At 42.7% G+C, this 14486-nt stretch overlaps 1 protein-coding gene across 2 annotated transcripts in view; it reads left to right on the forward strand.

Annotated features, from left to right (window-relative positions):
- Window positions 1–408: 408 nt before the first annotated feature.
- Window positions 409–14486, forward strand: part of usp12b (ubiquitin specific peptidase 12b) — a 29983-nt gene continuing 15905 nt past the window's right edge. For both annotated transcript variants that reach the window (XM_039610118.1, XM_039610119.1), the window contains exons 1-7: window positions 409–650; window positions 7585–7665; window positions 7885–7968; window positions 10373–10502; window positions 11050–11342; window positions 12495–12571; window positions 12666–12749. In XM_039610118.1, the coding sequence (XP_039466052.1) occupies window positions 603–650; window positions 7585–7665; window positions 7885–7968; window positions 10373–10502; window positions 11050–11342; window positions 12495–12571; window positions 12666–12749 (797 nt within the window). In that variant the 5' untranslated portion in view covers window positions 409–602. The remainder of the gene's footprint in view (window positions 651–7584; window positions 7666–7884; window positions 7969–10372; window positions 10503–11049; window positions 11343–12494; window positions 12572–12665; window positions 12750–14486) is intronic.

The raw sequence follows: 14486 nt of genomic DNA on the forward strand, positions 1-14486 counted from the left end.
GCTCCTACATATAATTAATAAACAATGATTTTATATTATTATGAATGCAATTTGCACTAGTATCTAGCACAATCTCAGTCTTACTATTCTATTTGTTTTTATTATAAATACAATTTTCGCTCCCTCTCACAGCACAAAGCCCCTGCTATGTACCTGTGGCACTCTTACTTTTATTAACTATGGTGGTTATTTCTAGTAGAGTGTACTATTTTTCATCTTTATCCTCCTATGACTGTCCTCATTTTCCCTCAATAGAGTCTAGCTAATTTGCTAGCTAGCTACTACTACTTATCTATACTGTACAATGATAGGAAAAAGAACAGCTCTAAAAGACATTATTTAAAGCTTCCTAATGGCCAGTGAAATTCGTGCCCAAGTACAAAAGAAAACTTTTCACCACACCTGTAAACCTGCTTAACAGTGAAGGATACTTTCAGCCATTTTATTTTGAAAATCCACCCCCTCCCCGGAAGCGCCCTGTGTCGGTCCGTGTACTCTGACAGGTTTATCAAACAGGGGCAGAAAGCTGTCTCGGAACTCTGCAGCCGCAGCGGCTCTGAATATTTCACCATCGGGGTTCGGTCCAGCATGGCGGCTTACGGATGGAAATACTGATGACAGTCCGAAAGATTGCCTCGATTTGTACGATGGTAAGAAGCCGAATTCGGTGCTTTTATCCGCGGGGCGTGAATGCGCTGCGCCTCTGTCCGGTCCCCCCTCCCAGGGACGCTAGGCTAGTAGCTGCTCCGCTAGCCTGTTCGCTAACCTCACAGACAGGACAACATCATTAAAAGAAGAAAAAAAAAACATCAGTCAGTCAGGGTTTCTCGGGAAAGTTGTAGAGCCTGCGAGGGGCATCAGTTCACCAGTGCCTATCCAGCACCTCTGTGTGGAAAGAGGAGAGTAGCTTCACGGGGAAACAAACCGTGTTTTAACAGCCAGCCTCGGTTTGTTTACGCGGAGAAGGGCGAAAACTAGCTAGCCTAGCATGCTAGCTCTCACGGCAGCAGTCTCTGGACTCGTCTGGATAAAAGTTACAGGCTTTCAAAATGACAAAGTTGTTGTTGCACCATTGCGTATGTAAGTCAAAGGTGTGATAGGCAGACAATGGGCGGATGTAAACAGCTCAGCCAGCTGACTGCTGCCTGTTCATGTGTAACTGGTGGAAAATTTCCAGCAGTTCCTGTCATGGGATACACCCTGGATGCCCCCCAACCCCCCACCGTGGACCTGCTAATAGTTTGGCTTTACTTCTATAAAAAAAAAGAAAAAGAAAGAAGCCTTCAGCAGGGCAGAAGATTCCGGACAGTTTAAAGGAAACCAAAGTTGTTGGGTGTGACTGTGCATTTTGTTTTTTTGTTTTTTTTATACCTCCCTCTTTATCAGATCTGTAGCCATGTTTACGTTTGCACATGTAATGCCTTGTAAGGAGTTAAATAGGATTTCCCCAGACACGCTCCACTTGTTAAAAAGAGGCTAAAGGTGAAAACGTGAGACATTAACTCTGCCTGGTTTCCTGTTACTGTGACCAGCTCTGGGTTTGCTTCAAGCTTAACCTCTGACTGTAACTTGTCCTGTTTGCATGTGCTGCACCTTTCAGAGGAGGACAGATGGTGATGCAGATGCTTTGGAGAAGCCTGCTGCAGTCTTTGTCATTCATTTGTTGTTCCCGTGTGTAAGCTCTTATCCAGTGTTTTGTTACAGCCCAGCATCTACAAGACAGGGAAAAAAATAGTTTGATTCGTCTCTGCTACCTTTGCGGGCTACGAGGCGCTGGCCGGATGGTGCTTGTTTTCACAGAAAGTTGATTTGGTCTTATGGAAACTGTGAAAGCCACAAACAAAAGCTGCACAAGCCACAGCGGGGCACGGCCGAATTCAAGCGTTCGTTTGCCTTTGACGTGTGAGGCGGTGGACCTTTGCAGGGTTTAGAGCGTTGGTGTTTCCACAGCAGAGCAGTGAAGTGCATCTTTGAAACAAACTGCCTTTGTTTCCATCAAAGGTGGATTTTTATTTTTTATTTTTTTAAAAACTTAAATTACTAGTGGTTTACACATTCTCATGACAAGCAAAAGATCCTCTGGTTTGATCCAAAGAGGGACCATAAATCCCCCTATTTGGTTGTGTGTCCATTGAGGGGGGAAAAAATCAGCCAAATTAACACGCAAGGCTACAGAGGCCTAATTGTGAACAAGGGAGCAGCTGAGACTAGCACTATGTGGCCAGAGTATCAGCAAATTTCAAAAGAAAAATATTGATTTAATCTAACCTTAACTGAACCAGGATAATATGGTGTGAGATTAAAAAAAAAAAAAAAAATTCCTGTCCAATCCATGGCAGTTGCGTACAGGTCCTTCTCAAAAAATTAGCATATTGTGATAAAGTTCATTATTTCCTGTAATGTACTGATAAACATTAGACTTTCATATATTTTAGATTCATTACACACAACTGAAGTAGTTCAAGCCTTTTATTGTTTTAATATTGATGATTTTGGCATAAATAACTCATGAAAACCCAAAATTACTGTCTCAAAAAATTAGCATATTTCATCCGACCAATAAAAGAAAAGTGTTTTTAATACAAAAAAAAGTCAACCTTCAAATAATTATGTTCAGTTATGCACTCAATACTTGGTCGGGAATCCTTTTGCAGAAATGACTGCTTCAGTGCGGCGTGGCATGGAGGCAACCAGCCTGTGGCACTGCTGAGGTGTTATGGAGGCCCAGGATGCTTCGATAGTGGCCTTAAATGTTGGGTCTTACGTCTCTCAACTTTCTCTTCACAATATCCCACAGATTCTCTATGGGGTTCAGGTCAGGAGAGTTGGCAGGCCAATTGAGAACACTAATACCATGGTCAGTAAAGCATTTACCAGTGGTTTTTGTCACTGTGAGCAGGTGCCAGGTCGTGCTGAAAAATGAAATCTTCATCTCCATAAAGCTTTTCAGCAGATGGAAGCATGAAGTGCTCCGAAATCTCCTGATAGCTAGCTGCATTGACCCTGCCCTTGATAAAACACAGTGGACCAACACCGGCAGCTGACATGGCACCCCAGACCATCACTGACTGTGGGTAGTTGACACTGGACTTCAGGCATTTTGGCATTTCCCTCTCCCCAGTCTTCCTCCAGACTCTGGCACCTTGATTTCCGAATGACATGCAAAAGTTGCTTTCATCCGAAAAAAGTTCTTTGGACCACTGAGCAACAGTCCAGTGCTGCTTCTCTGTAGCCCAGGTCAGGCGCTTCTGCCGCTGTCTCTGGTTCAAAAGTGGCTCGACCTGGGGAGTGCGGCACCTGTAGCCCATTTCCTGCACACGCCTGTGCACGGTGGCTCTGGATGTTTCTACTCCAGACTCAGTCCACTTCTTCCGCAGGTCCCCCAAGGTCTGGAATCGGTCCTTCTCCACAATCTTCCTCAGGGTCCGGTCACCTCTTCTCGTTGTGCAGCGTTTTCCGCCACACTTTTTCCTTCCCACAGACTTCCCACTGAGGTGCCTTGATACAGCACTCTGGGAACAGCCTATTCGTTCAGAAATTTCTTTCTGTGTCTTACCCTCTTGCTTGAGGGTGTCAATGATGGCCTTCTGGACAGCAGTCAGGTCGGCAGTCTTACCCATGATTGCGGTTTTGAGTAATGAACCAGGCTGGGAGTTTTTAAAAGCCTCAGGAATCTTTTGCAGGTGTTTAGAGTTAATTTGTTGATTCAGATGATTAGGTTAATAGCTCGTTTAGAGAACCTTTTCATGATATGCTAATTTTTTGAGACAGGAATTTTGGGTTTTCATGAGTTATGTATGCCAAAATCATCAATATTAAAACAATGAAAGGCTTGAACTACTTCAGTTGTGTCTAATCAATCTAAAATATATGAAAGTCTAATGTTTATCAGTACATTACAGGAAATAATGAACTTTATCACAATATGCTAATTTTTTGAGAAGGACCTGTAGACTAGTAACACACATGAACATGCACGCAGCTAAGCTCCACGCAACAAAGCCTAAAACCTCAGTGTAAATCATTGTCTCAGGCCAACAAACAGGGTTAGTAACAACTGAACCAAACTGTAAAGTTTCAGTTCAGTTTGTTGAGAATTCAATTAAAACAAAACCTCAAACATGAAAGTCCATAAAATAGTTATTTGTGAAATGGGATTTCTCAGAAGTTATCCTCAAAGCTTACAGAGTTGGGCTTACCCAGGCAGCGTCGGGGTTAACCCTGGGTTTGCGTACATCACCATGGTAACAGATAGTTCGAGATTAGAGATCAACAGGTTTGCCATGAACGCCTGCTGACTTGTCAATAAGTGTTATTTAACGGGTTAATGTTAAATAACGTTACTTGGATTGTTGCACTATTTGGTAGTACAGGACCCTGGTCCACCTTAAACCACCTTAAAGGTGCATTCAGGGAGAGCAGTTGCTTGTGGTCTAGTAGGTAGATATAGATATATTTGTAGTTCAGTGTGAACGTTGAGGAGAGACAGAAGAAATGAGTCTCGTTGTCACGCTTTATAAGAAAAGATGGGAGCAGATAGCTACATCTCTTATACACGGTATTACACACTCATTCCCAAAGTTACATCACGATCAGTCATGCTTACATGCCTGGTCACCACTCAAACACTAATTTTGAGCTGGGAAGATTACAAAAAAAAAATCCTGATCATGTTACTTGAATAACATCTGATTTTTGCCTCGCTTGGTTTCCTGTCACTGTGTGCTTGTCCAGCAGAAATAAAGGAAAGAAGCTTCGTTTTCTTTTAAAACGCAGCAGACGCGGCTCGTCTCGTGGACTCGAGTTATTTCGGAGCACGGGGCAGAAAAAGGGCAGACAGACTAATGCTTTCCTAGCATCCTCCCGACCGATCGTCATGATTAACAAACCCGATCGGTGTCTGACAAAACAGCCACTTAAGAGTTTCCACTCGCGCTGTTTTCTAACAGCCTTTCGTGCTGCCCCGACTTCACTTCAACTTTCATTTCCACCAGTTCAGGAAGTGCAGCTCGTTTCAGAATAGTCAAAAATCAAAAAGAGAAAGCATGAGTTAATTAAAATGTGTGATTTCAGGGCACACTTAGACCGTCTCACTCTGCACGCAGATGTTTGGCATCGTCTTTGTTTGCCTTGCTGAGATCAGTGAGCTTGTTTTTGTTTACAGCCCCGTGCTGCTCGGAGGTCGTGTTTGTCTGTGACTTTACAAGGCGTTAGCAGCATCACCATCATCATCATCATCATCATACCCCTCGCCTCGCACGGTTTCTCCCTGCTGGTGTAATTTAATCCTCAGTTTTTAGCAGGACTGTAGGGTTATATGTCAGTGTTATTCAGAAGTGTTTTTATTGCACTGTCACGTAAACACAGCCCTGCTTTCACATCCACGCTGTGCTACAAATCTGTCAAAATGCACTTCACATAAATTCAGTGCTTCTCTCTTTTAAAAAATGTTATTCTACTGCAGCTCAAACACAAAACAAAATCAACAGGACAGTGCTTTCACTTTATGTTATGTTACTTTAAACTTCTTTGCAGGCTTGCCCTGAGTGGAAGTACAGAAGCAAACTGCACTGCTAAGAAAACAGCTCAGCTCTCAACGGGGGGAAAAAATGTTGAATATCTATAATATGATATGGACTGGGTAATGTGTGAGGACAGAAAGGATGCCACATCAGGATCAACCTACAGAAAACTGTGGGGTGGTAGAGTTGTGTGAGGACATCAGGCTCTCAGGCCACCCTCATGAACTCTGTTTCTGATTGTTTGGTGAGAGACATTCACACCAGTGTCCTGCTGGAGGTCATTTTGTAGCTCTGGAAGTGCTCATTCTGTTGCAGCAAACCTTCCTCGCAATGGCCATCCGGGAGGGATTAGACTACCTGTGTGACCTCTGTAGGGTCCAGTTATGGCCTGATGATGATGGGGGTTCAAATTTGATTAACTGTGCAGTCCTTGTCTGTAGACTTTGAAAGCAGAGGGGCGTATGAAGTGGGACTAATGTTTCAGTCACGTTAGAGCTATAAAAACAGGACTACAGCCTCGTTGCAACAATAGAAATTAGTGGTTGCTCAGCAATTGAAAACGGTTATAGCGACCAGAGGTGTGCAACACCCTCAGCTTCCGGGTCACCACTTTCAGTCACAGAGCAGTTGCACAGCAGGTCTCCTGGTTTTAGGCAACTTGTCTCCAAACAGTCACAGTCAGATTCAGGCAGTGACTCTCAGACCGATGAAGTTTGCAAATGATTGCTGTCTAATGGACAAACACTGCAGTCAGCCTGATTCAGTTGTGCCAGTGAGCGCAGCTCATGTGCATCATGTTTCTTTGCAGTAGTGGGTTTGACTCGACCAGTTTGCAGCTGGTTTTGTTCTGGTTATGCTGCCATGAGCTTGTGTAATTTTTGTGGTTAAGTTGTCGTTGCAGAAGCTGCGTCACAATTCGTGGAGGGATTTTTGAAAATGTTTTAAATTTCTGCCTTAAATCTGTGACGTTCTGATCAGACTCGTTTGTTAACTGACAGTAAGCTTTGAGCAGCTGTGACACAATCAATCCAACTTGCCCCTGTTCAGTCACAAACTGATGGCAATAAAATAAGACTGCTATCTTGATGAATAAAAGTTGCTCTGACGACCTGGGCGGCCCAGTCTGTGTAACAAATACTTCAGAGGAAACAAGACTGCTAACTTTTTGCACACATGGGGAATAATTGTGGTCATGTGTCTGTGTCTGGACCCTAAAGTCCAGAGTTCTCAGTGTCAAGAAGGCATCTTCTCTTTTTACATGTATAGATCGCCATGGTAACTAATGCTGAACACATAAACTGGACCGCAGCAGGTTATGTTCAAGTTATGCAACACTGTCCCTCTAGATCAGGGGTGTCAAACTCAAATACACAGTGGGCCAAAATTCAAAACTGGAACAAAGTCGCGGGCTAACGTTAATATTTATTGAAATATATTTATTCCTCCAGATATAAGAATGAATCTTTTCTTATGGACTCAAACACATTTTGCTGAAAAACTGAATATGGAACAAGCAAAGCTTAATACTAAACAATATATATATTAGCTGTATAATACCAGTAGGCCAGCTCTAATAGTAATTTGGTATGGCTTCGCGGGCCAAATGTAATTAGGCTGCGGGCCAAATTTGGCCCGCGGGCCAGAGTTTGACACCTATGCTCTAGATTGATGGAATGTGTTGCACTCACTTTAGTCAGCTTTCACATTTTGGGTATCAATAAAATTGCTTTTCAGCATGTTTTTAAACTGTTACATATATGTAGAAGTGATCAATGGGGCTCGTCAGTGTGCAGAGGAAAATAAAATGCAAAAACCGAGGATGTGAAGCGAGAAACACAGCTGCAGCAAGCAGATGGCTGAAAGTCCGGCAGAGCAGAGAGAAAACAGAGCAGGAAAAACTAGAAACTTTGTGGAGGAAATTAGGAAATTATCATCATTTTTCATTAAAACAAAAACACTGACTGCAAGTTGTTACACGTCCAAAATAATATGAAAATGTTCAGGAAAAAATAAAAGAATGAATGTTTTATTTTATTTCCTTGTTTTAATTCTTTTCTTGCAGGGCGCCAATGCCTCTGCCTTGGAAAAGGAGATTGGACCGGAACAGTTTCCCGTAAATGAACACTACTTTGGCTTGGTTAATGTAAGTATCTAGTGGTGGCCGTGCACCTGTTTACCTGCTGCAGACTGCAGAGCACAGCCAACAGCTACTAATCATGTCCGTCTGTTTGAAGATTCACACCGGATGTTTAGTTGTCAGGCCACTTCTTTAGTACTGCCGTGCCTTATTTGGTGTAAACAAGCAGTAAACGTGCCCTCCTGTAAATCCCCTGGCCTTCTCTCTGTTCCTTTTTCCTTCTAGTTTGGAAACACCTGCTACTGTAACTCAGTGCTGCAGGCTCTGTATTTCTGTCGACCGTTCAGGGAGAAGGTGCTGGCGTACAAGGTAAGTAATGAGAGATGAACTGTTGAGATAAAACCTGACAGAATGCAAACACAGCTAAATGCCATATTGATATGAAAGACTGGGTTGTATTAGAGGGTTACACGTTTAGGTTTTCATAAAAAGCAGATGTTTAAATTGAGCCAAATCTGGTGCTTGGTTTGTGGTGCAATGGTTCTCATAGGTTTTCATCTGGTATACCAATAAAGCCATTTGATAGCCTCAAGTGCCTGTTTTTTAGCACCACTTCTTGTTTGAATGTGTTAATTTGAGCTTATTTTAACTCATTTTTATTTCGATCTGGATTACTTAGAAGCCTTCCTTTACAAATATTGACTTAGTTCCTGTAGGACGGCTATCAAACTGCAAAATTACACCGGGGCTCCACAGCCTTGATTTTCTGTAGGGGTGGGTATCGTTTAGGTTTTATCCAATACCGGTGCCAAACCGGTACTTTTGAAACGGTGCCGGTGCTTAAACGGTGCTCGAACCGGTGCTCGAACCGGTGCTTAAAGAATGGAGAACACAAGCTTTGTCCAAAAACCTCTCATGTTTAGCTGTTTTTTTGTAAAAAGATAACAATGTTAGCCTTTTCTGCAGCTATAGGGCATATATGGCATCACTCTTGGCTGGAAGCAGTGCTTAAACAATGGGAAAACACAAACTTTGTCCAAAAACCTCTCATGTTTAGCTGTTTCCCACTTTTTCTTTGGTCATTTTAGCTTTTTTTGCCAGGGTGAAGGGAGTATCTGCCATCAAACAAGAAGACAGCCGCATGTAACTACGACGGTGTTTGCTAGTTCACCTTACGTGCATTAATTTAATAACGTGGTTAGCCTACTCAACGTAAATTACACACGAACAACATTAAGCTACTCACGCAGAGAAGAATGGCTGCTGCTGCCATCATCATCATTTCTGCTACGCTGGCAGGGCTAGGGGCCAGGACTCTCCTCTTCGGGTTTTTGGGGGATGTTGCTAACTCCGGGTCCGATAACAGGCACCACACCCGCAGTAGGTACGGTGCATTTCTTGGCTTTAAAAAAAAAAAATGCTATGCGTCGCCAAGCGTTTCATCAGATTCGAGGTGTTGCCTCCTTTGCACAGTATCGCCTTAAAGCACTTTTTTCAGGCTGCTGAGTTTGCATCTTTTGCTGTGAATTACAGCAAAAGAGCATTTTTAATTTTTAATCGGTAGCTCTGCTCTAAAAGAACGTACGTACCTGGGCCCGCCTACTATCCTTGGAAACGTAAAATGATTGGCTAGAATCTGAAGTGTATCACATCTCAGGGAAAAAAAGCACCAAAAAGTGCGCTGCTTTTCGGTCTGGTTACTACCGTTTATGTCAGAACCGGTGCCATTACCGGTACCCATCCCTAATTTTCTGTAGCAGCATAACATGAATTCAAACAGTTGAGTCGAGTCCTCTATTGCAAAAAATGTGATGCAAGCAATGAGTGCCCTCATGAGTGCAGACTGACTAAATTGCACTATGTTGGCAGTTTATCCCATGTTGGATGTTGACTATAGGCTGGGAGGTCAGTTCCTTGATCATTAGTATGCAAATTCTCATGACCATTGATCAACAACCACTGATCAATGGCCATGAGTACCATTCACAGACAGTTGGGGAATGGCTGCAATCACAGCATTGTAAGATGGTGACAGATGTACCCTTAGGCCCCCTCCTCGATTCAGAGATGGTCTTTCCCTTTTCATGTAAATGGCCTCCTTGACTCCGCGCTCAAACCAGCGTTCCTCCCTGTCCAGGATGTGTACATCCTCATCATTAAAAGATGATTCAGTGGGCTGGTTTCAGTCATTATGCAAATGTACTGTTTATAAGAAGTCACTTGGATGAGTGACGAAACGTTTCTCCCACTGAAAACGCTACGTCCAGATGAACAGAATCAACTTTTTGGGATTTCCTTACCTGGATGATTGAGCATGCATCAAGACGTTGACTTATTATCTGAACTTCTAAGTATGTTTTTGGTTTGTTGAGCTGGCAGCCATAATTTTAGCTGACGCTTTCAAAAAGGATTGACGGGCTTGAAGGATTTGGGAATGTGTGACTGCATACAAAAATGATATTGACAGTGTGTTTTTATGTTTTCACTGAACATTTTCAGGTTTTGCAGGAGAAGAATCCTGCCTTCTTAGGTTAAGATTTAGATTAATTGAGCATTCATTGTGGTTTCGAAGTATCTGTTGACCTACCTGTAACCCTGTCATTGCTCATTACTTTCTTTGCTATAGTTCACGAAACATCACTTCCATAGATTAGATCAAGTATCAAGGTTCAGGCTAGTATAGCACGATAAGATAATGTTAAACTATCTCTGAGTTGCTGAGGCTTTTACAGTGTAATGCTGACTATCTCCGTCCTCTTCTTTTTCTCTTCAGGTGCAGCCTCGCCGTAAAGAGTCCCTGCTCACCTGCTTAGCTGACCTGTTCAACAGCATTGCCACACAGAAGAAGAAAGTCGGCGTTATCCCGCCCAAGAAATTCATCTCACGGCTGAGAAAGGAAAATGGTAAGTGACTCAGCATGATGCTGAACTTTGTTTTTCCTTTTTTTCAGAAGTGAATATTCGTTGAGGTCGAGCGCTTCGCCTCTGCAGCTCTGCCAGATTGTGCAGCTGCTGTTTCTGTACGAAATAAGAAAAAAAATGTAGAAGTAAAATCGGAGACTTTCCTCCGTCAGTTGCTTGTTTTAACCCCACTTCCTCTCGCTATTGACTAGCACAGCTGAGGCTGGCGGGGGAGAAAGGGGATGAGGCAGATGGAGTGGGGAAAGGAAAAGAATGAGAGGAAGGGGAGGGTTATCGCAGCTGAAGAAATATAATTGTCAGCCAGATCCTGAAGGGGAAAGCAGATGTAGGAGAAGACGACAGGCTCCTAATTGGCTGTATTTTTCATTGCCAGCATGCTGATTGCTCTTTTTTCTTTGTTCTCTTTTCTTCTCACATCCGTTATTTCTTATATTCCTCTTTCCACTTCTCTATTCTCATGCCTCTATATATCTTTATGTTTTCTATTTATGTTTCGTTCTGCTTGCTATTTGTATTTTGTTCCTCTCAGAGCTGTTTGACAACTACATGCAGCAGGACGCCCACGAATTCCTCAACTACCTTCTCAACACCATCGCTGACCTTCTCCAGGAGGAGAAGAGCCAGGAGCGGCAGCAGAACGGAAAACTGGTTCAGAATGGAGGTGGAGGAGTGGGAGGAGGAGGGGGAGTAGGAGGAGGCGGTAGCGAGGGAGGAGGAGGAGGTGGAGAAGGGGAAGGAGGGAAGGAGACGCAGCAGACCTGGGTGCACGAGATCTTCCAAGGAACCCTGACCAACGAGACGCGCTGCCTCAACTGTGAAGCTGTGAGTGCTCGAGTACTCGAGTTTGAACTGCAGATGACTATAAGAAGATGGGCGTGGCTTTAAACCTGAATTCTTTTTAATGGTCACCGGGGGCGACTCCTCGTGTTCCAGAAAGGCTATCAGTTCGATCAAAGTCTATGGAGGAACGGCCCTCTCATCCATTGCTATAGTATAGTTACGTTTTCCAGAAAGTCCAGACTGTTTCCTGATTGTTCCCTTGTCAAACACAGAGTGTGTATTCTGGAGTGTTTGTGAAGGCCCATGTCTTGTGTATCTGTGACTGCCTCCAGCTGTCAGTAGCACCAAAATCAGTCTCAGCAAATCTTCTTCTTAATTGTCCGAGTTCAAAGTCAGGCTTCCTTTGAGTTATCTGGTTCTCTAAAACCTGAAACCTCAGTCAGAGATGATGATGATGGTGTGAAGAAGTATGATGATGGGGGTTATCAAATTTCTGTGTTAAAGCAGGGCTTCCTGTGGGCTCATGTAAAAAGGAACACTTCCCAGGTTATATGACTCTTCTGCACAAAATGATCCCTCCGAGTGTCACGTCCTCCAGTCAGAGACATGATCAGATGACGATAAAATAGTGTCAAATCTCCAAAGAACACAGAACAGAAGAATGCAACAGCATTGCAAATGAGATTAGAACACAGAGGGGCGAAATAAACTTTTGAAGTTAAATATTTTGTCACCGAGCACACTCTCAGTGCTGCTGTTCATTTCTGACGACTGCAAGCTGGCAGTGCACAAGTTGTGGTTCAATCAGTGGTTTCAGTATTAAATAGAATCAATATGACACTTAGAATACGCTGTAAATAAACAAATGGGTGAAAACGTCACAGTTACAAATGATTTTAACCCAAAAGTCTGAACCTGCGTTCAGTCTATGTTAGCGCGGTGTTTTAAAAGAAGAGCCTCTTGTAACACAGAAAACTCGCTTTAACCTCGACCTGGCTCTCAGTAAGCCATTAATCTAGCTTCATAGTACAGCCCTTTAGACTTGACTACAGGTAAAGTCTGCGTGTAAAACACTGAGTATTTATTTTGATCTTAATATTCCACATTGCTCGTTTAACCGATCAGGTCATTAATGCCGTTGTCATAACGACACACCATGTGACCTTGTGCGTTTGCCTTTTGCTTTTGTTTCAGGTGAGCAGCAAAGACGAGGACTTCCTGGATCTGTCTGTGGATGTGGAGCAGAACACGTCGATCACGCACTGTCTCAGGTACACCGAATGTATTATGTAAATATGAATAAATAAAACAACGATTAAATGATGCTGGCTGATCTTGGTGACGGCGTTTGTTTCTGCTCATCAGGGGCTTCAGTAACACAGAGACGTTATGCAGTGAATACAAGTATTACTGTGAGCAGTGTCGCAGCAAACAGGAAGCCCAGAAAAGGTGAGTGACATCATCATCATGCGATTTTTTTTCCGATTTTCTTTCATCACCTTTTGTTTTTACTCCCCTTAGACCAGTTCTGTTACCTGACCTTCCGATAGCGCACAGAGCTCTTACCAGGGAACTCTTTAACAAAGGCTTTTCCCCCTGATTGTTAAATGCATATATTTCATGCTGTAGGATCTGCTGGTCTCAGCAGGTTTTCAGATGGTGCAGAGAAGCTACTGTAAACAATGAAATCCAGTATGAAAAGGTCTCTGACGCCCCCCAAATTAAAAACAAGTGCCAAAAGCGTGTTTCTTTACTTTATTGTGAAGTAAATGAACATTGATGGCATTTCTGATGATGCAGGATGAAAATACTGAACGTTTTGTCAGCTATTGCTGCTCACAGGCAGCAGCATTTCTGAATGTAAATAACTGAAGGGCATTTTACATCCTTTATCAATGAGCCGCTGCCATAGACGACATGCTGCCGACATCAAAGTCTGAATATTAGTGGCACAGCATTATTTCCAGTGACTAAAGCATAATCTTTAACCACCTGCTTTTCCACTGTTTAACCGTGTCCGCTATTTCCAGCCTCATGTCATGTGGAGCACGGCTGGCGAGCGTGTCAGCGATGCACTCGGAGAGTGTGTGTGTGTGGGCTTGTGTCGTGGTCGTGCAAAAAATCCTACTTGCTTTTTTTTTTTTTTTTTTTTTTTTGGCAGATTATGAGTCTGACAGGCACTCTGGTCACTGCAAGCAGTCACTATGCAGTTCAGTGTGTCCTGAGTGTGTGTCTGTGTGTTAAGCATATCCAAGATTTCGCTGTAATTTTTTTTGTCTTCTATTTTTGTACACAATATGGGGCGACTAAAGTACATAAAGCATTTTGTTGACATGGAAAACTCTTGCTGAGGTGGTCGAGTCTGACAGAAAATCATAATTGCAGCTTTTGCAACGCCACGCATTTGTTGAACTTTTAAGAAAAGCTACGTTTGTCACTCATTACTAGACTTTCCATCTTGGCTAAGCTCTGAAATAAACCCAGCATAGCCTGAAGGGGAGAGTTTAAGGTTTTAACCCTGAAAACCTGAGCCGTTAAATTTAATTTATTATTTTTTTAAAACTGAGTGCTTATTAAACCTTCGGATGAATTTTAAAAAAAAAAAGGAATTAAATGTCAGGTTTTTTGTTTTTATATCATTTTGGTAGATCTGATGCAATGTGCAGTGTATCGCTCCTAGCTTAATTTAAATAAACAAAAACACAATGTGGTTTGGGTTTAAGAGTCCCTGATGATAAAGCGGTCTCACAAGCTCACGTATCAAACATGGTGCAGTTATAGTGTAAGATAAACACACATAGAAACGACAAAACCAACTTGTTCAAAAGTAATTGATGTTGGGAGCCATAACTGCAGTTAGATTTAAATTTTAATTAGTTATATATTCTTAGTGGTGGTAGAAGCACCTTTAGGCGTCATCAGAAGCTCTTGGGGGCATGCTTGAGGTTTTGTTACACGTAAAATTGAAACATATCAATCAGTCATAAGTCTTTAAATAAACTGTAATTTGTTCAGTAAAAATCTAAGATGAGTCACTTGTTTTTATTCCATCAGAGTTATATCAGTCTATCATCGCTGAAGCATGAGCTCCTGCATTTTATCAGCTGACTCAGTTCAGAGCAGCTGCCGTGTCACTGCACGATGACCAAACACTGGTTTTCCATGAATACTGATGTTTGAGTTTTG

Source organism: Oreochromis aureus, linkage group 3, assembly GCF_013358895.1.
Source record: "Oreochromis aureus strain Israel breed Guangdong linkage group 3, ZZ_aureus, whole genome shotgun sequence".
Lineage (NCBI taxonomy): Eukaryota > Metazoa > Chordata > Actinopteri > Cichliformes > Cichlidae > Oreochromis > Oreochromis aureus.